The 23,197-nt window shown below is 36.8% G+C and overlaps 1 protein-coding gene across 3 annotated transcripts in view; it reads left to right on the forward strand.

The window, feature by feature from the left end:
- Positions 1-23,197, forward strand: part of USP24 (ubiquitin specific peptidase 24) — a 153,859-nt gene that overhangs the window by 41,915 nt on the left and 88,747 nt on the right. For all 3 annotated transcript variants that reach the window (XM_037827113.1, XM_037827114.1, XM_037827115.1), the window contains exons 4-8: positions 7,823-7,966; positions 8,680-8,802; positions 16,745-16,780; positions 17,147-17,212; positions 20,773-20,838. In XM_037827113.1, the coding sequence (XP_037683041.1) occupies positions 7,823-7,966; positions 8,680-8,802; positions 16,745-16,780; positions 17,147-17,212; positions 20,773-20,838 (435 nt within the window). The remainder of the gene's footprint in view (positions 1-7,822; positions 7,967-8,679; positions 8,803-16,744; positions 16,781-17,146; positions 17,213-20,772; positions 20,839-23,197) is intronic.

Genomic DNA, 23,197 nt, shown 5'->3' on the forward strand with positions numbered 1-23,197 from the left:
CAAATACAGGGAGGCCTAGCCTCTCCTTTGCAGCAACCGTCTTCCCAAGGGTAAAACTTATGGTAGAGGGCTCAACCCATCAAACCACCAGTCCCCTATGTCTGTGGTCATGTTAGCAACCATGGAGGTGGGGTAGGCGAATACCCCTGCATTCTCCACAGGCTCCTCAAGGGGGCACTACATCGTTTTTTTGTTTTTTTTTTTTCCTTGTTTGTCTTTTTTCTTCTTTTTTTTTTTTTTAACTTTCCCTTCTTTTTTCAAATCAACTGTATGAAAAAAAAAGTTAAAAAGAAAACAAACATACAATAAAAGAACATTTCAAAGAGACCATAGCAAGGGAGTAAGAAAAAGACAACTAACCTAAGATAACTGCTTAACTTCCAACATGTTCCTACTTTACCCCAAGAAAGTTACATACTATAGCAACATTTCAGTGAACTTGTTCCTACTACATCCATCAGAAATTAACAGACCATAGTCATTTCTGGGCATCCCCAGAACGTTAAATAGCTTATCTGTTCTTCTTGGATTATTGTTCCCCCTTCCTTAATTGCTCTCTACTGCTAGTTCCCCTACATTCTACATTATAAACCATTTGTTTTACATTTTTCAAAGTTCACATTAGTGGTAGCATATAATATTTCTCTTTTTGTGCCTGGCTTATTTCGCTCAGCATTATGTCTTCAAGGTTCATCCATGTTGTCATATATTTCACCAGATCATTCCTTCTTACTGCCGTGTAGTATTCCATCGTGTGTATATACCACATTTTATTTATCCACTCATCTGTTGATGGACATTTGGGTTGTTTCCATCTCTTGGCAATTGTGAATAATGCTGCTATGAACATTGGCGTGCAGATATCTGTTCGTGTCACTGCTTTCCGATCTTCCGGGTATATCCCGAGAAGTGCAATCGCTGGATCGAATGGTAGCTCTATCTCTAGTTTTCTAAGGAACTGCCAGACTGACTTCCAGAGTGGCTGAACCATTATACAGTCCCACCAACAATGAATAAGAGTTCCAATTTCTCCACATCCCCTCCAGCATTTGTAGTTTCCTGTTTGTTTAATGGCAGCCATTCTAACCGGTGTTAGATGGTATCTCATTGTGGTCTTAATTTGCATCTCTCTAATAGCTAGTGAAGCTGAACATTTTTTCATGTGTTTCTTGGCCATTTGTATTTCCTCTTCAGAGAACTGTCTTTTCATATCTTTTGCCCATTTTATAATTGGGCTGTCTGTACTATTGTCATTGAGTTGTAGGATTTCTTTGTATATGCAAGATATCAGTCTTTTGTCAGATACATGGTTTCCAAAAATTTTTTCCCATTGAGTTGGCTGCCTCTTTACCTTTTGAGAAATTCCTTTGAGGTGCAGAAACTTCTAAGCTTGAGGAGTTCCCATTTATCTATTTTCTCTTTTGTTGCTTGTGCTTTGGGTGTAAAGTCTAGGAAGTGGCCGCCTAATACAAGGTCTTGAAGATGTTTTCCTACATTATCTTCTAGGAGTTTAATGGTACTTTCTTTTATATTGAGATCTTTGGTCCATTTTGAGTTAATTTTTGTGTAGGGGGTGAGGTAGGGGTCCTCTTTCATTCTTTTGGATATGGATATCCAACTCTCCCAGCCCCATTTGTTGAAAAGACCATTATGGCTCAGTTCGGTGACTTTGGGGGCCTTATCAAAGATCAGTCGGCCATAGATCTGAGGGTTTATCTCTGAATTCTCAATTCGATTCCATTGATCTATATGTCTATCTTTGTGCCAGTACCATGCTGTTTTGGCAACTGTGGCTTTATAATAAGCTTCAAAGTCAGGGAGTGTAAGTCCTCCCACTTCGTTTTTCTTTTTTAAAGTGTCTTTAGCAATTCGAGGCATCTTCCCTTTCCAAATAAATTTGATAACTAGCTTTTCCAAGTCTGCAAAGTAGGTTGTTGGAATTTTGATTGGGATTGCATTGAATCTGTAGATGAGTTTGGGTAGAATTGACATCTTAATGACATTTAGCCTTCCTATCCATGAACATGGAATATTTTTCCATCTTTTAAGGTCCCCTTCTATTTCTTTTAGTAGAGTTATGTAGTTTTCTTTGTATAGGTCTTTTACATCTTTGGTTAAGTTTATTCCTAGGTACTTGATTTTTTTAGTTGCTATTGAAAATGGTATCTTTTTCTTGAGTGTCTCTTCAGTTTGTTCATTTCTAGCATATAGAAACATTACTGACTTATGTGCATTAATCTTGTATCCCGCTACTTTGCTAAATTTGTTTATTAGCTCTAGTAGGTGTATCGTTGATTTCTCAGGGTTTTCTAGATATAAGATCATATCATCTGCAAACAATGACAGTTTTACTTCTTCTTTTCCAATTTGGATGCCTTTTATTTCTTTGTCTTGCCGGATTGCCCTGGCTAGCACTTCCAGCACAATGTTGAATAACAGTGGTGACAGCGGGCATCCTTGTCTTGTTCCTGATCTTAGAGGGAAGGCTTTCAGTCTCTCACCATTGAGTACTATGCTGGCTGTGGGTTTTTCATATATGCTCTTTATCATGTTGAGGAAGTTTCCTTCAATTCCTACCTTTTGAAGTGTTTTTATCAAAAACGGATGTTGGATTTTGTCAAATGCTTTTTCAGCATCTATTGAGATGATCAATTGATTTTTCCCTTTCGAGTTTTTAATGTGTTGTAATACATTGATTGTTTTTCTTATGTTGAACCATCCTTGCATGCCTGGAATGAACCCCACTTGGTCATGGTGTATGATTTTTTAATGTGTCTTTGGATTCGATTTGCAAGTATTTTGTTGAGGATTTTTGCATCTATATTCATTAGGGAGATTGGCCGGTAGTTTTCCTTTTTTGTAACATCTTTGCCTGGTTTTGGTATTAGATTGATGTTAGCTTCATAAAATGAATTAGGTAGTGTTCCATTTTTTTCAATGTTTTGAAAGAGTTTGAGTAAGATTGGTGTCAGTTCTTTCTGGAAAGTTTGGTAGAATTCCCCTGTGAAGCCATCTGGCCCTGGGCATTTATTTGTGGGAAGATTTTTGATGACTGATTGGATCTCTTTGCTTGTGATGGGTTGGTTGAGGTCTTCTATTTCTTCTCTGGTCAGTCTAGGTTGTTCATATGTTTCCAGGAAATTGTCCATTTCTTCTACATTATCCAGTTTGTTGCCATACAGTTGTTCATAATATCCTCTTATAATTTTTTTAATTTCTTCAGGATCTGCAGTTATGTCACCTTTTTCATTCATTATTTTGTTTATATGGGTCTTCTCTCTTTTTGATTTTGTCAGTCTAGCTAGGGGCTTGTCAATCTTGTTGATCTTCTCAAAGAACCAACTTTTGGTGATATTTATCCTTTCTATTGTTTTTTTGTTCTCTATGTCATTTATTTCTGCTTTAATCCTTGTTATTTCTTTTCTTGTACTTGGTTTAGGATTGGTTTGCTGTTCATTTTCTAGCTTCTTCAGTTGATCCATTAGTTCTTTGATTTTGGCTCTTTCTTCCTTTTTAATATATGCGTTTAGTGCTATAAATTTCCCCCTTAGCACTGCTTTTGCTGCATCCCATAGGTTTTGGTATGTTGTGTTCTCATTTTCATTCGTCTCTATATATTTAGCAATTTCTCTTGCTATTTCTTCTTTAACCCACTGATTGTTTAGGAGTGTGTTGTTTAACCTCCAGGTATTTGTGAATTTTCTAAGTCTCTGATGGTTATTGACTTCTAATTGTATTCCATTGTGGTCAGAGAATGTGCTTTGAATAATTTCAATCTTTTTAAATTTATTGAGGCTTGTTTTATGTCCCAGCATATGATCTATTCTGGAGAAAGTTCCGTGAGCACTAGAAAAGTATGTGTATCCTGTTGATTTGGGATGTAATGTCCTGTAGATGTCTGTTAAATCTAATTCATTTATCAGATTGTTTAGGTTTTCAATTTCCTTATTGGTCTTCTGTCTGGTTGATCTATCTGTAGGAGAGAGTGATGTGTTGAAGTCTCCCACAATTATTGTGGAAACATCAATTGCTTCCTTTAGTTTTGCCAATGTTTCTCTCATGTATTTTGTGGCACCTTGATTGGGTGCATAGACATTTACGATTGTTATTTCTTCTTGCTGAATTGCCCCTTTTATTAGTATGTAGTGGCCTTCTTTGTCTCTCAAAACATCCCTGCATTTGAAGTCTATTTTATCTGAGATTAATATTGCTACACCTGCTTTCTTTTGGCTGTAGCTTGCATGAAATATTTTTTTCCATCCTTTCACTTTCAGTTTCTTTGTGTCCCTGTGTCTAAGATGAGTCTCTTGTATGCAACATATTGATGGTTCATTTTTTTTGATCCATTCTGCGAATCTATATCTTTTAATTGGGGAGTTTAATCCATTTACATTCAACGTTAAAACCGTGAAGGCATTTCTTGAATCGGCCATCTTATCCTTTGGATTATGTTTGCCATATTTTTCCCTCTCTCTATTAATATCCTTTATTGTACCCATACCGAATCTCTTTAGTACTGAACCTTTCTCCAAGTCTCTCTGTCCTGTCTTTGTTTCTCTGTCTGTAGGGCTCCCTTTAGTATCTCCAGTAGGGCAGGTCTCTTGTTAGCAAATTCTCTCAGCATTTCTTTGTCTGTGAAAAATTTAAGCTCTCCCTCAAATTTGAAGGAGAGCTTTGCTGGATAAAGTATTCTTGGCTGGAAATTCCTCTCACTCAGAATTTTAAATATATCGTGCCACTGCCTTCTCGCCTCCATGGTGGCTGCTGAGTAGTCACTACTTAGTCTTATGCTGTTTCCTTTGTATGTGGTGAATTGCTTTTCTCTTGCTGCTTTCAGAACTTGCTCCTTCTCTTCTATGTTGACAGTGTGATCAGTATATGTCTTGGAGTGGGTTTTTTTGGATTTATTCTATTTGGAGTTCGCTGAGCATTTATGATTTGTGTATTTATGTTGTTTAGAAGATTTGGGAAGTTTTCCCCAACAATTTCTTTGAATACTCTTCCTAGACCTTTACCCTTTTCTTCCCCTTCTGGGACACCAATGAGTCTTATATTCGGACGTTTCATATTATCTATCATATCCCTGAGGTCCATTTCGAGTTTTTCAATTTTTTTCCCCATTCTTTCTTTTATGTTTTCATTTTCCATTCTGTCATCTTCCAGGTCACTGATTCGTTGTTCAACTTCCTCTAGTCTTGTACTATGAGTGTCCAGAATCTTTTTAATTTGGTCAACAGTTTCTTTAATTTCCATAAGATCATCCATTTTTTTATTTAGTCTTGCAATGTCTTCTTTATGCTCTTCTAGGGTCTTCTTGATTTCCTTCATATCCCGTACTAGGGTCTCATTGTTCATCTTTAGTTCTTTGAGTAGCTGCTCTAGGTGTGTCTCTTCTGGTCTTTTGATTTGGGTGCTTGGGCTTGGGTTATCCATATCGTCTGGTTTTTTCATATGCTTTATAATTTTCTGTTGTTTTTGGCCTCGTGGCATTTGCTGACCTTGATAGGGTTCTTTTAGGGTTTGTAGACCAGTTGAAGTCCTTATCTCTAATTTATCAGATCTACAGCTTCGTGGAGTACACTTTCTCTAACTAACCAGCAGGTGGCGTCCACGAGCCACCTGTTCTCCACAAGCCAGATCTCCCCTGCTTAGCCTTTTTGGTGAGTGGGGGAGTGAGTCTTGTGGGGCCCAATTGGTGTCCCAAGCTTGCGTGTGTAGTTGGTGTTGCCTGCCCTGTATGTGGGGCGTGTTTCTGGGCAGTCGGGGAGGGGGGGTGGCCCTAACAATCAAATCTCCCTGATGATCCTAGAGTTTTAAAGCTACTGCAATAGTCTAATCCTTCAGTTCAGTCCTGCCACAGTTTGTCTCTGCCACTGACCCACAAGTCTTTGGTATTGGCGTATGGCTCCTGAGACTTGCAAGTGGGCCCCTCTTCCAGGCTGTGCACCCCGGGTCCTCTGTTGAGGGATGACTGTGCTATGTCGCAGGTGAGTGCCGTCCCCCCAGGGCAGTTCTGGGCTGCTGGGCTGTGTTGGGAGGCTCCCAGTCTGCTCAAATGATGGCTGAATGGGGCTCTGTTAATTCACACTGCTCCCCCTTCCCAGCTCTGGGACATTCAGCTGAGGTTGCAGGGAAGGCTAATGTCCACGCCCAGTTTTGTGGTGTGTGCCTGTTATTTGAAGCACTTCCGTCACACTGGGTTGTCTGGGGCAGCTCTGGGCTATGGGGCTGGCGATGGGCAGGAGTGTTTCCTGTCCACCAGGATGGTGGCTGTGAGCGGACACCCCCCTTTTCTTGGGAAGTTGTGTTGTTTAGTGAATTTTCTCAGCCACTGGATTATTGCCTTTTGTCTCAGAGCTCTCTTAGTTCTGCTCTTGACTTGACGTGCCCAAATTTCAATTCTTTGAAGCTTTCTGTATTGAGCTTCTTAGAGTAATTGTTTTAGAAAAAGCAAAAAGGATTTAAAAAAAAAAAAAAAAAAAAAAAAAAAAAAAAAAAAAAAAAACCGGCCCTCCTCAGAGATCTAATGGGTTATTGAAATGCTAATAGACAAAGCAACCAGGGCCATTAAGGAAAAGTGCCCAGGGCAGAGAGATCAGCCTTGCTTCGGGATTTGCATATGCGCCTCAAGGCCTGATCTCCGCCCTTCCCCTTTCTGTGTTCACCAGAACTCCAAAAATCCTCTGCTTTTATTTTGGAGTTTTGCGTGTTGTTTTTTTTCTATGCCTGTCTCCTCTCTGCTGGGCTGGCTGCTCTCAGAGTCTCTGGTGTCTGGCCTCAGTCTATCTATGGTTGGAGTTTGAATCAGTAGAATGAGTTTCCGGTAAGAGCAGCCACTGCAATTCTCCCTTCTCCTTCCTGGAGCTGACAGCCCCTCCTCCCCCGGGACTGAGCCTGGCAGGGAGGGGCGCGGGTCCCCTGGCCGCAAAAACTTACAGATTTCGCTGATCTCAGCAGTTCCACGTTTTCATGAGTGTTGTATGAAGTATGCCCAAAGACAGATTGCTCTGTGGTGTCCAGTCCACGCAGTTCCTGGCTTTTTACCTACTTTCCTGGAGGAGTAACTAAAACATACAGCTCACCAGTCTGCCATCTTGCCCCGCCTCTGGATATTACTTTTGAATATACCAAAAAGTAAAGTATAAGCGAAATAAGTTGGTAAGGTATTTCTAAAACATTTTCACAGCCAGAGTCCTGCTGCCATCTGGCCAACAGATGGCATTATGGGAAGATGAGGTCCTATTTCTGAGATGTTAAAAAATGCAAAAAGAATGTGTTTCAGAATTGATGAAATATAGCATTCATTTCTTAGATTCCAGACGTATTGATTAATAGCGACAGTCAGCCGTCAGGTTATGTTAATGATAATAATCCCTTACTTTTTGTAAAATGTTTCCACATTAATTATATCTTTTGATCCTCATCTGTGTGAAGTGGGCAGGAATTATACCTCTTTAGAGGTGAGAAAACTGAGTCTGTCAGAACTAAGGTAAGTTTGTCCAAGGCCATACAACTAGAAAACAGCAATACCTGGAATGGATCTCAGTGTTTTAATTGTTCTCCACCACTAGGTCTCCCCTAGTAACAATGAAAACTAGAGAAGCAAATAAAAATTTTCTTTTAAGCAAGAAAATTTTTGTTTTCTTCTCATATAAGGAAATTAAAATTCAAAACAAAATAAAACTCTCAGTTGACTATGAAATAAATGAGTAAAAATAAGTATTAGGCTAATAATCTCTTGATTATTTGAGATTGAACTAATAAATGATAGATTTATTCTCTTTTCAAATTATACTCTATTCTGTCCCTTATGTTTTTGTAGCTCCTGACATCAAGTGCTGTTCATAAGTGGGGTACTGAAATTCATGAAGGAATCTACAACATGTTGATGCTATTGATAGAACTGGTTGCAGAGAGAATAAAACAAGATCCAATTCCCATTGGCCTCCTGGGCGTGCTTACAATGGTATAGTATCTCCAAAATGAAGTATTTTTTGTTTTATTTTGTTTAAAATACCTTCTATCCTCTGAATTCTAATTAATAATGAATGATAATGATTTATTTTATCATTAAAGGTATTAGCCTAGCTGTTGGGATTCTTGCTTTTTATTTTTCTTATTTTAAAAGCAGAACACCCAATCTTTTTTTTTTTTTTCAGTTTGAAAGGGGTGGCTTTCTAATTTCAATAGCTTCGCAGCTTATAGAATGATTAAACAGCTTTCCCATTTTTCTCCCTTACTAGTCATATCTTACATGCTTTCACATAGTGTGTTCATGTAGTTTGGTTTCTGGCCTTTTCCTCTTGATAGCTAGCAGCATCTGCATGAAGAAAGGGCCCTCCTGTTTTTTCCCTCCTAACGTCTGTCTTTACTGCCTCTATTGCTAAGCCAACCTGTAGCAATCCTAGCATATCTGGGGCTTTGGCATCACCGTACTCTGAATGAAACCCCTCACCTGTTACCTCCTTTTCTTCCCTCTCAGCAAATGTTGAAAAGAACAGGAGAGTTCCACGCTAATAGTTTGCTCCTGTGCACTAGCCAAGGAAAATGCTTTGTTGGTATTCTTGAAGATTCCACTAATGAAGGAGTCCAAGGCTATATTTTTGTCTTCTTTTTTAATGCTAATATGTGTTGCTATAAAAATAGATAATAATGTTTCTCTCTTCTCTTTGAATCTAGGCTTTCAATCCTGATAATGAATACCATTTTAAAAACAGAATGAAAGTATCTCAAAGGAATTGGGCAGAAGTGTTTGGAGATGGAAATACGTTTGCTGTTTCACCTGTATCCACTTTCCAAAAGGTAAACTTGTTTCATCTTTTTAAAGGGTATGTATTGAAAAAGCAGATTTTCTGTGCTATAAAAATGGCAATTTACAAAAAAGGATTAAGACAATGTATGGCAAATGACAAATATTTCATATGACTCATAAAATTACTTAGAATTTTTTTTCAAACATCACATGCTTTTCCGTAGCTGTTAACTAACATCATGAAGAATTCTATAGATTTGAAATGATACTGAGCGAAATAAGGAATGACCTCATGACTTCAATGCCCTATTTATTTGATTACCAGAACCCAAGTTTAATTGATTCTCCAGTTCTTAGAGATGTTTGAGAGATTAGGACATTTGAAATTATTTGAAATGACTAATTGTACCTAGAGAAAATAATCTAGTAGTTAATCTCATTCATATATAACTTTCTTTTAGATTCCATAAGCATAAAAGATTTTGCTTTTTCAGGTCCAGAAACAATATATTTATTTTATATTTAAATATCTATAGTGTGCCAAGAACACTATATATTATAACCACAAGAAGTACATAATCTAAGCAATCCCTTGGTTCCAACACTCTTTGGTTTTTTGTGGGTTTTTTTTTTAATTCAATTTTATTGAGATTGTTCACATACCATGCAGTCATCCAAAGTGCGCAGTCAGTTGCCCATGGTACCATCATACAGCTATGCATCCATTATTCCAGAAAAGAAATAAAAACAAAAAAGAAAACTCAAATCCTCCCATACCCCTAACTATCTCGCACTCCATTATTGACCCATAGTATTTGTATAGTACATTTGTTACTGTTGATGAAAGAATGTTAAAATACTACTAACTGTAGTACGTAGTTTGCAATAGGTATATTTTTTCCCTATCTACCCCTCTATTATTAACTTCTAGTTAAAGTGTTGTACATTTGTTCTAGTTCATGAAAGAGATTTCTAATATTTGTACAGTTAATCACAGACATTGTCCACCACAAGATTCACGGTTTTATACATCCCCGTATTTTAACTCCCAACTTTCCTTCTGGTGACATACCTGACTCTAAGCTTACCCTTTCCACCACATTCACACACCATTCAGCACTGTTAGTTATTCTCACAATAACTTGCTACCATCACCTCTGACAATTTCCAAACACTTAAGTTCAACCTAATTAAACATTCTGTTCATAATAATCAACCGCTCCCCATTCTTTAGCCTCATTCTATATCCTGATAACTTATATTTCATGCCTGTAAGTTTACATATTATAATTAGTTCGTATCAGTGGGACCATACAATATTTGTCTTTTTGTATCTGACTTATTTCACTCAATATAGTGCCCTCAAGGTTTCTTCATCAACCTGTTTTTTTTTAAGATAGTTTTGTTCACCCACCATACATTCCTTCCTAAGTAAACAATTAGCAGTTCCCTATATAATCACGTATTTATGCATTCACCGCCATCACCACTATCTACATAAGGACATCTCCATTTCTTCTACGAAAAAGGAGGAAGAGTCAAAGAAGGTAGAGAGAAAAAAGAAAAAGAAAAATGACAGCTAAAAAGCAACAAAAGGAAAGATAGAATTAAATTAAATTAACCTTTCAGACAACATCACCAATGCCAAGAGTTCCATACCTCCTTTACATCCCCCTCTTATAGGCATTTAGCTTTGGTATATTGCCTTTGTTACATTAAAGGAAGCATCATACAATGTTTCTGTTAACTATAGAATCTAGTTTGCATTGGTTGTATTTTTTCTCCGATACCACCCCATTTTTAATGCCTTGCAAGATAGACATTCATTTGTTCTCTCTCATATAAAAACATATTTGTACATTTTATCACAATTGTTGAGCACTCTAGGTTTCACTGAGTTATATAGTCCCAGTCTTTATCTTTCCTCTTTCCTTCTGATGTCCCACATGCTCCTAACCTTCCTCTTTCAACCATACTCACAGTCATCTTTGTTCATTGTACTTACATTGTTGTGCTACCATCACGCAAAATTGTGTTCCAAACCTCTCCCTCCTATCTTTTTCTGTCTGTAGTGTTCCCTTTAGTATTTCCTGTAGAGCAGATATTTTATTCACAAACTTTCTCACTGTCTTTGTCAGAGAATATTTTAAACTCTCCCTCATATTTGAAGGACAGTTTTGCCTGATATAGGATTCTTGGTTGGTGGTTTTTCTCTTTCAGTATCTTAAATATATCACCCCACTTCCTTCTTGCCTCCATAGTTTCTACTGAGAAATTTGCACATAGTCTTATCAAGCTTCCTTTGTATGTGATGGGTCGCTTTTCTCTTGCTGCTTTCAGGATTCTCTCTTTGCCTTTTACATTGGATAATTTGATTATTAAGTGTCTTGGCATTGGTCTATTCAGATCTATTCTGTTTGGGGTATGCTGCACTTCTTGGATCTGTAATTTTATGTCTTTCGTAAGAGATGGGAAATTTTCATTGGTTATTTCTTTTATTTTTGCTTCTGCCTCTTTTCCCTTCTCTTCTCCTTCTGGGACCCCCATGACATGTACATTTATGCACTTCATTGTTGTCATTCAATTCCCTAGAACGTTGCTCATATTTTTCCATTCTTTTTTCCTATCTGTTCTTTTGTGTGCGGAATTTCAGGTCTTTTTCTCCAGTTTCTGAGTGTTTTCTTCTGCCTTTTGAAGTCTGCTGTTGTATGTCTCCATTGTGTGTTTCATCTCTTGTGTTTTGCCTTTTATTTCCATAGATTCTGCCAGTAGTTTTTTCAAACTTTCGATTTCTACCATATGTTCGCCCAGTGTTTTCTTTATATCTTTCATTTCTTTTACCATGTCTTCCCTGAACTCATTGACTTGGTTTTTGATATGTTAGCATATTTTTTTGAAAATCTTTAATTGATTGTTTCAATAAAGTGAAACAATAACTCTATCTTAATTGAGGTATAAGTTTGTTTCTTTGGGCCATATCTTCGTTTTTCCTAATCTAATTTGTAGATTTCTGTTGTCTAGACATCTGGTTTTCTTGGGTTACCCCAATCAGATTTTTCCAGACCAGACTGGGTTCAGGTCTCAGAGTGGGGCTATATTCAGAGTCAAGTTTCCCTGAGGGTGTGTCTTAGAAGATTGGCAGACTTTCCTGTGAGGCTTCTAGCTGCCAAGCTTTTCCTAACCTGCCCAGCAGGTGGCGCCTGTCTGCCTCTCGCTCCCTACTGGTGTAAGGAGGTGTAGCCCCTTTAATTCTTAGCTTAGTTTGTTTCTGTTTTGACTGTTTTCCCCCAGGCCCTGGGTTCAGAGTTCTGAAGGGTGGGCCAGCCCTAGAGCTGGGCTCCACTGCCTTCCTCTTAGGGAATATGCACCACTTAGGGAGTTATCTTCCACATTTCAATAGCTCCTTTGTCTCCCTGGCTCTGTTATCTCCACCCCTGTCTGGGTCAGAGCACTGTGAACTGAAAATGGCTGGGGCTCTTTCCACTGAGCCACTCAGGTTGAGAGAGAGAAAAAGGGAAAGGAAGCCCCCTTTCAGAGCCTGTCCACAGCCCCCCAGATTTGCCCTTCGGTGAGATAGAGCACCCAGTCTTCTGGGCTCCCTGTCCCAGGATACAGGTGTTTTCTGGCTCTCTAAGGTCAGTCTCTAAAAGCCTCTGTATTTTTACTTTTTTCTTTTTTTTTAATTTTTTTTTCCCATCAGCCCCACCTCTTCTCCACTGGGGTTTGCTGTGTTTGTAGCTTGTATTCACTAGTCCACATTTGTTAATTAAATCCCCAGTTGGAGTTGGGCGAGCTATATTTGCACGCGCTAAGAATGCTGCTTTCTCCCGCTGTAAGGTCCTGCAGCTCAGCCTGCCGTGGGGGAGAGGGGGCTCCTGGCACAGGTCTGCAGTTTTTACTTACAGATTTTATGCTGTGCTCTGAGCCATTCCACCCAGTCTAGTTTGGTGTACAAAGTGTGGACAGTCACGGTTGTCCCCCAGCAGTTGTTGCAGATTATATACTAGTTGTTCCTGGTTGTTTATTAGTTGCTCCAGGGGACTAACTAAATTCCACACCTCTCTATGCTGCCAGCTTGTCCTTCTCACTCTTTGGTTTTTCAGAAACAGTCGAAAGAAGTTAATTTAGTAGATAGAAAACTTGTCCATTTCTTTAGTAGGAGAGATTTAGCTTAACAATCATTTATTGGCCTTTACTGTGTGTCTGACATCATTGATATAAATGGAATAGTCCTTGCCCTTAATATAAAGAAAAATATAAAGAAAAATAAGACATAGTTCCTAGCTTATGTTATAGTAGAGAAAAATGAACAAAGTTGCATTATAACAAACGGTGCAATTAGAACAATATGTATGATGCATTACATAGATAGGAGAGAGTACTTAATGCTGTATTGGAGGGTCAGGCAGTACTTGAGAGGAGGTAAGAACTGAGTGGAAATGCACTGAGTATGTATTTTGGAATCTAATCACCACAACAACTCTGACTCTGAATTAGGTGATGTTTTTAGCCCCTATTCATAGTTGAGAAACTGAGGCACATGGAGGTTAAGTAACTTGTCCAAGTGCATTTACATACTTAATGGAAGATCCTGTTCAGTCCAGCTCCAAAGATTGCGTTCTTTAACCATATACTGTGCTATCTCCCAAAATATTGAAATCTTCTCTTCAGGTTTGTTGTGGGATTAAATGGCAAGTGTATATAAAAACACTGAACATAGTGGTTCACTATTGTAAGTACTCAGCAAATGTTAGTTCTCTTCCCTTCAATTTATATGTGCAACAATTGAAACTCAGAAAGGTTCAGACCTTATTTCCTCTCATTCCCATGAAGGAATTATTTCTCCTACCACAGAGTCCCTAGATCCCCTTTTCTGTTGCCTTCTCATGCATTTTACTCCTTAAGTTTTCTGTTCTTTCTTTGGTGTCCTCAATCTTTTCCTGCACACTGGAACATTCCCACTGTTTTTCCTTTGTAAGAAGTCTGTCTTTTTTTCATTGTCGGGTTTTGAGATCCCCTCTTTCTTTTTGATATTTGGCAATTCAACTCATGTGATTAACTAAGGTATTCCTTTTATTTATCTTCCTTCAGATTCAGTGGGTTTCTAAATCTAAGGATTGTCTTGCACCTATTCTGGAAAATTCTCAACCATTATCTCTTTAAATATTGCTTTTTCTCCATTAGTGTCTCTTCTTCTGGAACTTTGATTATGTATATATTAGACTTTCTCATTCTCTCCTCATGTCCCTTGATCTCTCTTTATTTTCCGACTTTTTGTCTCCTTGTGCTCATTTGTGATTCTTCTTTTTTAGATCTAAAGTCCAGTTCACTAATCTTTTGCTGTTTGTATCTAAACTCCTCTTTAACCTGTTCATTGAGTCTTTAATTTCAGTTACTGTATTTTTCACTTATGTAAATTCTTTGATTCTTTTTCAGTTCTGCTGAGTCATTTTTATGAGTTCATGTTCTTGACTCCTATTTTCAATCTCTAGGTTCTTATGCTTAATTTATATTCCTTGTGTGATATCTGCAGTTCTGATTCTGCTGGCTTTTCCTTATAATATGTTGTTTTGTACATTTGTACATGTATGTGTATGTTTAGAAATACAAATATATTTTGTTTTTCTGTGAGCTTGTATTTCTTGGAATTTAACCTAGGGGTGTTTTTTTGTTTTGTTTTGTTGGGGTTTCTTTTGGTGGGTGGGGGAGTGGAGTTGAGGCCTGGCTTGAAAGTTCTTTCCTCCAGAAAGAAATTACTAGTGTCTGGGAGCACTACGATCTGGGATGACTTCAGAATAAATTTTCAACTTAAGGTTTTTCAGGACATAAAGTCCCTGTGAATTTGGGCACCCTTACCCTGAGTATATAGCCCTTTGGTTTCCAGCTATATGTAACAATCTCCTGTTATTTCCCCTTTTTCACCCACCACCTTGGCCTTATGTTCTATTTCTTGGGTAGTTTAAGACTATGAAAATGAAAACTCAAGGTCTCTGGGGTTCCACAGATGCCTGTAAGTAGTCTCACAGTCTACTTACCTCACAGGATTCTTGCACTCTTTGTTTTATATTTCTGAGAATCTTGTTGCCAACTCAGCTGTCTGTTTTAAAAGTTTTTGTTTTTTTGTTTGTTAGTTTGTTTTGTTTTTTAATGTTTTATGCAACTGTGTATTTTTAGGAAGATGTTTAGGGTAACTACACTGAAGTCTCCATTAACTCTTTAGGGCATTCCATTCTGCTTCCTTATGCCATCACTTGACTGAAATTGCTCTCATTAGGGTGCCAACAACCTCCATGTTACCAAGTCCAAAGGAAAAGTCTCTTGACCCTGTCAGTAGAATTGGTCACATTCACTTGATCCCTCCTTGAAGCCATTTCCTCCTTGGCTTTTGGGACACTACAGTCTTGCTTTTCTGCCTAGTTTCTAAGCCACTTCTCAGTCTTCTTTGCTGACTCCTTTCTATCCAGCTTTGATCCTGGGCCTTCCTCTCTTTTTTACTATACTTTCTTTAAGAAATATCTTCCATTCTCATGGATTTAAATGCCATCTTTATGCTAATGGCTCTTCAGTTGGTATCTCAGTAGCCCAGACCTCTTCTCTGAGCACACCAGACTTGACGATCCATCTGTCTCCTCTTGGTATCCACACAGACATCTCAAACTTAATGTGTCTAAAACGGAACTTCATTTTGCCTGCCTTCTCCTTTTCTGTAAACAGCATCACCACCTACCTAGTTGCTCAAGCCAAAAACCTAGAAGTCAGCCATGATTCATCTCTTGTTCTTATTCTCTATAACCCAACCATAAATAAGACTTTTGATTTAATCTCAAGTATATCTCCAGTTAGTGTTTCTCTTCTACTACCATCCTACTCCAAACACCATCATATCTTATCTAGTACTGCTCTTCTAACTGGTGTCTCTATTTTACATTCTCTCTTCCATTCCATTCCATTCTCCACATAACTGCAAAAGTACTTTTCTTAAAACATAAAATGTATCACTCTTGTTAAAAAACACTTTTGTTACTTTCCTTCTAAACACAGTCTACAAATTTCTGCATGATCTGACCTCTCTCTGCAACCTCATCTATGCCACTTTTCCCCACTCACCATGTTCCAGCTGGGAGAATTTTCTCTCACCATGTTCCAGCTGGGAGAATTTTCTCTCAGTTCTTCAAACAAGGTAGGCTCTTTTCTGCCTTCTTCTCTACAGGACCTTCACTATTCCAACCTCTCTGCCTGGGCTGTTCTTTGAATAGCTAAATCTGTCTCATCCTTTAGGTTGCAGCTTAAAGACCACCTCTTCCATGACCACCACCCCATGCAAAATACTTCTGTTCCCATTGGAGGACTTTTTGGTTTTCTTTTCATAGGACTCATCACAATTAGAATTATTTTATGTATGTGTTGGTTTACTTGTTTTTTTGTTGTTGTTGTTGTTGACACTACTAGAATATGAGCTCCATGAAAGCAGGTAGCATACCTCCTCTTAGTCATGTTCTATATCTAGGCCCTAGAGCAGTATCCAGACCCTAAAGCAGTAAATGCTCAGGAAAGGAAGAAAAGGAGAAAAGAAAGGGTTTGCTCGGGGATATTTATTAATGATAGAGCTAAGACTAAATTTTAATCTCTCTTTTCCTGATTTACTACTTTTTAGGTTAATAAATTCTTAATTCTAAAAGACACCTTTCTTTAGAAACTTAATTCAAGTTATCCTGTACCTTAGAGAAGTTAAACAACTGATCTCAGCTACCCCAAAATCCATAAATGTCTATATTGTGGCAATTCCACCAAAATACAGACTCAGAGATCCAAAAATAATGTACAGTAATATCAAAGACTCATGTTGAGAAACACTTGAATAAACCTTTCAAAAATATTTTTCAAATTTTAATATTTTTTTCTCCGACCTTTCATTTAGGATAAAAAGAAATATAAGGGTTAATGAACAAGTTTTTATATATCCATCTCAATTTCTATTTTCTTTTCTCATAGGAACCTCATGGATGGGTTGTGGATTTGGTAAATAAGGTATACAACTTATATTAATATGGTCAATGTGATATGTTTTCCATTTTCTAATGAGATTTCCCAGAGTTTGGTGTTTTAAGTAAATAACAGCTACGGAGAAATAATTAGAATTCTGTTGTAAGGAAATAGGTTTTATAGTTTCTTCCCTCTTCTGTATGTGCTATATGTACAGATGAACATCAGCCTTAGGACTTAGCATATCTCCTGCAGTGTACTACAGGAGAATTAGCAATTATCTTCATGATGATTCCTAAGAGACCAATTATAGTAGAGCATAGTGATAAAGTAGAGTATAAGCCTTAGTTGCTTGCCTAAATCATTAATGTATGACATTTTAAAATTAATTTGTACTTTTTTTGTTCTCAGTTCGGAGAATTAGGTGGATTTGCAGCAATCCAAGCCAAGCTCCATTCCGAAGATATAGAACTTGGGGTAAGTTAAACCATTGTATATGCCCTGTGTAGGAGTTCACTTTATTTGGATTTTTATCCAGCCTAGGGGACATGATCTGAACTCATTAAATTAGATATTAAATTATAAGTTAACTCTTTACAGGAGCAGATCTCATGGTTCTGGTAGCCGCATCATAACTAAATCTCAGTATAGGGTGTTTGGTTTTTTTAATCTCATTGATTTTCTTTGCCTCTGGCATTTGTTTCTTAATTTCTGAGAGTTATAAGAAATTATCTTACTGCTTCAGGACAGTTGCCATGTGGCAAGTATACATGTACAAAACAATTTTATGACCCAGTTAAATGGTTATATAAGTTACAATTCATTTCATAGTATCAGGCACAGATAAACTTATCTTATTTCAGCAAGGCTGTTTAGTAAGCTTTTTGGCATAACAGAAAGTTAAAGATAACAAAGGGCTTAGAATCAACCCTGAGGTGCAATGCTATTATATTTTCATGTCAACTTAATTTTCTCAAAAAATTTAACCTTGTGTTTACAGGAATAAATCTCTTTTTCATAGATTGCTCACTGTTTGTAACTGAGAACACTTTATTCTGTTCTCTAGTTAATTAAAATTAGTTAATTCACTTAAAAACTATTGGTTATTATTTGCCACATACGAGACACCATGCTAGCTGCTGCAATTTGTTCGGTGAAGTAAAAGACATGGTAAAATAATGTATCTAAGTGATAACAAATTGTGCTTGCAGTAGTAGTTATTTCTATGGAACCATGACTAATCAACTCCCGTGATATCTCTTTGGTTGGGGGAAATAACAGTGATCAAGGAGAGAGACCAATGGTATGGAAATAGACTGACTGACTCTTGCCACCCACTGTTCATCCTTTAAGGTCAGATGTCTGCCATAAGCACTTCTACAGACACTGATCAGACTGCCTCTTCTTCTTTCCCTGAAAGTATTAACCATATTAAAGGCTGTTGGGCTGTCATTTTGATCCCCATCAAATGGATAAAGTGTGTTAGAAATGACTATATTGACCTGTAAGATAATATATGGTGATTTACAAACCAAAGCACAGCAAAAACTTATTCAGATACAGGGTTTTATTCAGCTTGCTTGTTTCTGAGGAACTGATTGTATAGGTCACTGGACGTATATCAGAAATTCATTTCATTTTTTAAAAATGCTAAACCACTCACTGATTTACTGCAAAGTTAATTTATTAAAAAAAAAAAAAAAAAAAAATACAGAGCAGCCCAAAATTTCTGCCCTACTTGGATGAAAATTGGCTGAGAATAGATACATAGGAATATAGGAATCTGGGCTTGCCCTCATTATTATCAAATATCCTGTGGTTAAAAATTCCTCCACGATTTTTCCCTTAGGTCAAACTGCTTTTCAAAATAACTGGGTTGTTGTTGCAGTTGATGTGAAATTACATTGTTTGAATTGGTTGAGGAGATGGTAAAACTTAAGCATAAGAGAAAGAGAGTCCAAGAATTGAGAATCTACTTTTAGCAAATAAATATAATTTAAATTTCACAATTGTGCATGATTTCTGACCACTTAAGAAGGTGGCCATGTCCCTGAATACATTTAGGCCATGTTATAAGACTAAGTGCAAGTCACATATTTTTGAATTTGAAAAATACTGGGAAAAAATATCGCTTACAGTCCTACCAGTTAAAAATGCCTGTAACAAATGGAAGTTGCCTCTCCCTGTGCCACCCATACCCACACACTCCCATGTCACCAAGGTAATTAGCCATTTAATGCACAGCCTTTTTTTATCTTTCCTAAATTTATGTAAAATATATCTATATATGTTTTCTCTCTCTCTCTCTCTCTCTGTCTCTCTCTCTCTCTCTCTCGGTTTTTCTCTCTTTAAAACTACAGTGTAATCAAGCTATACTTAATAGCATATTTTCATTTATATCACGGACATCCTTCCAGGTCAGTACTATCAGTCTTTTAAATGTGTTCTGCAAATGAGGTACCATGATGCAATCACCTATTAATTGATATTGGATTGTTTCTAAGTTTTTGCTATTCCTTTGACATATATCTTTATGTACGTCTGCCACTATTTCTGAAGGATAGACTCCTAGAAAATGTATTTCTGGGTTAAAGACTACATATGTTTTAATTGATAGTGCTAAATATCTTTCCAAAAATATTGTACCAATATGTACTACCACAAACCCATTTCCAGATATTCTTGTTAGTGCTGGATATTTTCAAACTTTAATTTTGCAACCTGATGAATAGAATATGGTGTTGTATTATTTGTATTGCCATACTCTGATTTCCTGTGAATTTCAGCATTTTTTCAACATGATTATTGTTGTTTGTATTTCTTCTGTGACTTATCCTACATAACTCAGATGTCTATTTTGGATTGTCTGTCTTATTAATTTTTAGAAATCCTTTTTATATTAAACATAATATCACATCTGTCTTGTTTTGTTTGTAAATATTTTCTTCTAGTTTGTTGCTTCCCTTTTAATTTTTATTGATGATGTCGTTCATTGTACAAAAGTTCCAAATTTTTATGTAGTCAGACTTTCCTTTAATGGCCTAAAAGTTTTCTAACCTGCTTAGGAAATGTTTCCTCACCAACAGTTTATAAAAATAGTCTTTTCTTTTATAGTTTATTTTTTAAAACTTAGCTTTCGAATCCATTTAGAGTTTATTTTTACGTATTGTATAAGATAGGGATCCAGTTTTATTTTCTTCCAAATCGATGGCCAATTGTTTTAAGATCTTTTATTAAATAATTCATCTTTTCTCTACTATTTTGATTTGCTGGCTTTAGCGTATGTTAAAGTCCAATATGTATACGGATTTGTTCCTGTATTTCTATTCAGTTTATTCATTCGATCATTTGTTCATTCTTTGGTCCATTTCAGTATTATAGCTACACTGTTTTGATTGTTAGTAGTGCAATATCTGCCCAATATCATTCTTTTCTAAAATTTTCTTGGTTGTGCTCATAGTTTTACTCTTTTGAATGTAGTCACCATGCCAGGTTCCCCTGCAGAAAATTCCCCTGAGATCATGATTGGAATTGCATTAAATTTATAGGTCGGTATGTGGAGAATTGACATTTCTGCAATACTGTTTCTTTCCATTTGGGAACATGTCATCTCTCCACTGATTCATGTCTTTTATGTACTTTAATACAGTTTTATAATTTTCTTCACATTAGACTTATATGTTTTATGTTAAATGTTTTCACTCCTTCCTTAACCTTTCCTTTTTCAATTTTTTTTTTTTTTTTTTTTTTTAGGTATTCTATGGTATAAACTGTAGGATCATTTTATCCAGTCCTCCAAAGAAGTTCTATACCATATTCTGATTTAGATTACTTTAAAATTCTATAATAATTTTAACAAATTGACATCTTTATCAGTTCTTCCTATCTGAGAGTATAGTTTGTCTAGTCATTCAGTTATGACTTGATCAAACCACTACTTAAATTTTTCTCTGATATATGAAAATGGGTTTATTTAATGTTGGAAGGAATAAAACCTTCTCACATTTATTTCTGGCATTCACTGTGTCTCTTTCCAGGCAGTCTCAGCGTTGCTGCAGCCCTTAGGAGTGTGTGCAGAGTACCTCAACTCCTCAGTAGTACAGGTAAAATTAGGCCATTTTACATTTACTTCAGGTGATCCAAGATGTATAGACACTAGTAATTGTTGTTTTATCAGGTTGTTCAGAATTGCACCTAATCAAGGGTAAATAGATTAGCTTTATTATATAAAAAGTATTACCAGAAAATAATCATAGAATGATAAGTAATTTAAAGTATAGGAGACCTCTGACATTTAAGAAGTCTATTTACCTTCAGATTATATTATCAAAAACGATTTCTGTATGATAGCATATATTTCTTTGTTTCCTTATCTGTAGAATGGGCCTATATTACTGCTTTATTCTCAGGATTATTTAAGGGCTCGGTGCCATTATTTATTAAATTAGAGCAGTGTTGAGCAATTATCTAGGCTCTCTTACCAGCTAAGTCACTCACTTCTAAATAACACCTTCACAGCACATCTGTGATTTCCTGCCCCTGCAGAATTGTAAGTCAACAGGTGGTGGAATAGCCAAAGCTATGAGTGTGCAGTTTTCTGATACTAAAGGCCTGTTATACTTTCTCATTTCCTTTTCATTTGAATTTCAAGGGTTGCTGAATAAAATATTTTATTGAAATAACTCCATTTATTATTTTCTTTATAAATTAGTCTGTGAAACATGTAACTTTTACGGGGATTTTTTTTTTTTTTAATTACCATGAATGGTCTTGAAAGCATAGTGTCCTTTGGGGGTAATCTTTTTGTATGCACTATTTCTTCTTTCCAAGTCAAATTTATTTGGGGCCATTTTAACAAGGGACAAATGATTTTTTAGTAGATTCTGGAAATTTCTGCTATTTCTAAATGTTAAATGCTTTCTTTAGATGTCAGGGTAATACTGCTTGATTGATTTTTAAGTGAAATAAGATTGCTGTTTATGTATTTCTTCATTATTTGTATTAACTCTTTAGAAACATCTAGTGTTCTTTCAGTTTATTACACATATAATTGTAATCATTAGTTTTGTAGCTGAAACACTAAGGCATAAAGAAGCAGGGTGATTTAGCTAATAAGGCTTTTAAATAATCTGGATCAGGATTGGATTTTAAATGCATGCTCTTTACCAATGCATTGTTTACTGGAAGGAATTTCAGCATATGTATTCTAGCTGGCAATTAATATTAAAATTCTTTAGAAATTACATGTTTTATTTATAAGCACATTTTACTTTGAAAAGGGTAGGAAGTCTACGACTTTCCATCCAAAGCATGTTTAATTTCATCTTTGTTTTAATTATATCAATCATTCCAAACATCTATAGGCCTTATTCATATAGCAAACAGAAGTAGTGCATATGACAACGTATTTTGCATGGTTTATGCCTGTATTCATTTTTTTAATTAAATGAAAAATATTTATTTATTAAAAAGCTAATAAATACTCATTCTTAATGTTTTAAAAGTTATTCATTCAGCAATAAATTCCTGCCCTGGTACATGTTACTTGACATAAGTTAACAATGTCTCCACCACTTGTTATTTATGTGGCTTTTGATGACTTATTTAACCTCCATGCCTCATCTGTAAAATGATATTGATAATAATATCTATCTCAGAGTTGTGAAGAGTAAACAGGACCTGGCACGTTGCCAAAAAGGACAGTGTTCTAGTTTGCTAATGCTGCCAGAATGCAAAACACCAGAAATGGATTGGCTTTTATAAAAGGGGGTTTATTTGGTTACACAGTTACAGTCTTAAGGCCATAAAGTGTCCAAGGTAACACATCAACAATTGGGTACCTTCACTGGAAGGTGGCCAATGGCGTACGGAAAACCTCTGTTAGGTGGGAAGGTGCGTGGCCGGCGTCTGCTCCAAGTTCTGGTTTCAAAATGGCTTTCTCCCAGGACGTTCCTCTCTAGGCTGCAGCTCCTCAAAAACGTCACTTTTAGTTGCTCTTGCGGTGTTTGTCCTCTCTTAGCTTCTCTGAAGCAAAAGTCTGCTTTCCAAGGCCGTCTCCAAAATGTCTCAGTAAGCTGAAGCTCCTCTCTCAGCTCCTGGGCATTCTTCAGAGTGTCCCTCTTGGCTGTGGCAAGCTTGCTCCTTCTGTCTGAGCTTATACTGCTCCAGTAAACTAATCAAGGCCCATGCTGAATGGGTGTGGCCACACCTCCATGGAAATTATCCAATCATAGTCATCACCCACAGTTGGGTGGGTCGCATCTCCATGGAAACACTCAAAGAATTACAGTCTAATTAACACTGATACGGGGGGCCCACACAAGATTACATCAAAGATAATAGCGTTTTGGAGGACATAATACATTCAAACCGGCACAGGCAGTATGCCTTGTCTCTTACTATAACATTCCTCAGTCCTTATCGTACAGTTGGCATGAGTATAAATGAAAAATTCTATCTAGA

This window comes from Choloepus didactylus, chromosome 2, assembly GCF_015220235.1.
Source record: "Choloepus didactylus isolate mChoDid1 chromosome 2, mChoDid1.pri, whole genome shotgun sequence".
NCBI lineage: Eukaryota > Metazoa > Chordata > Mammalia > Pilosa > Megalonychidae > Choloepus > Choloepus didactylus.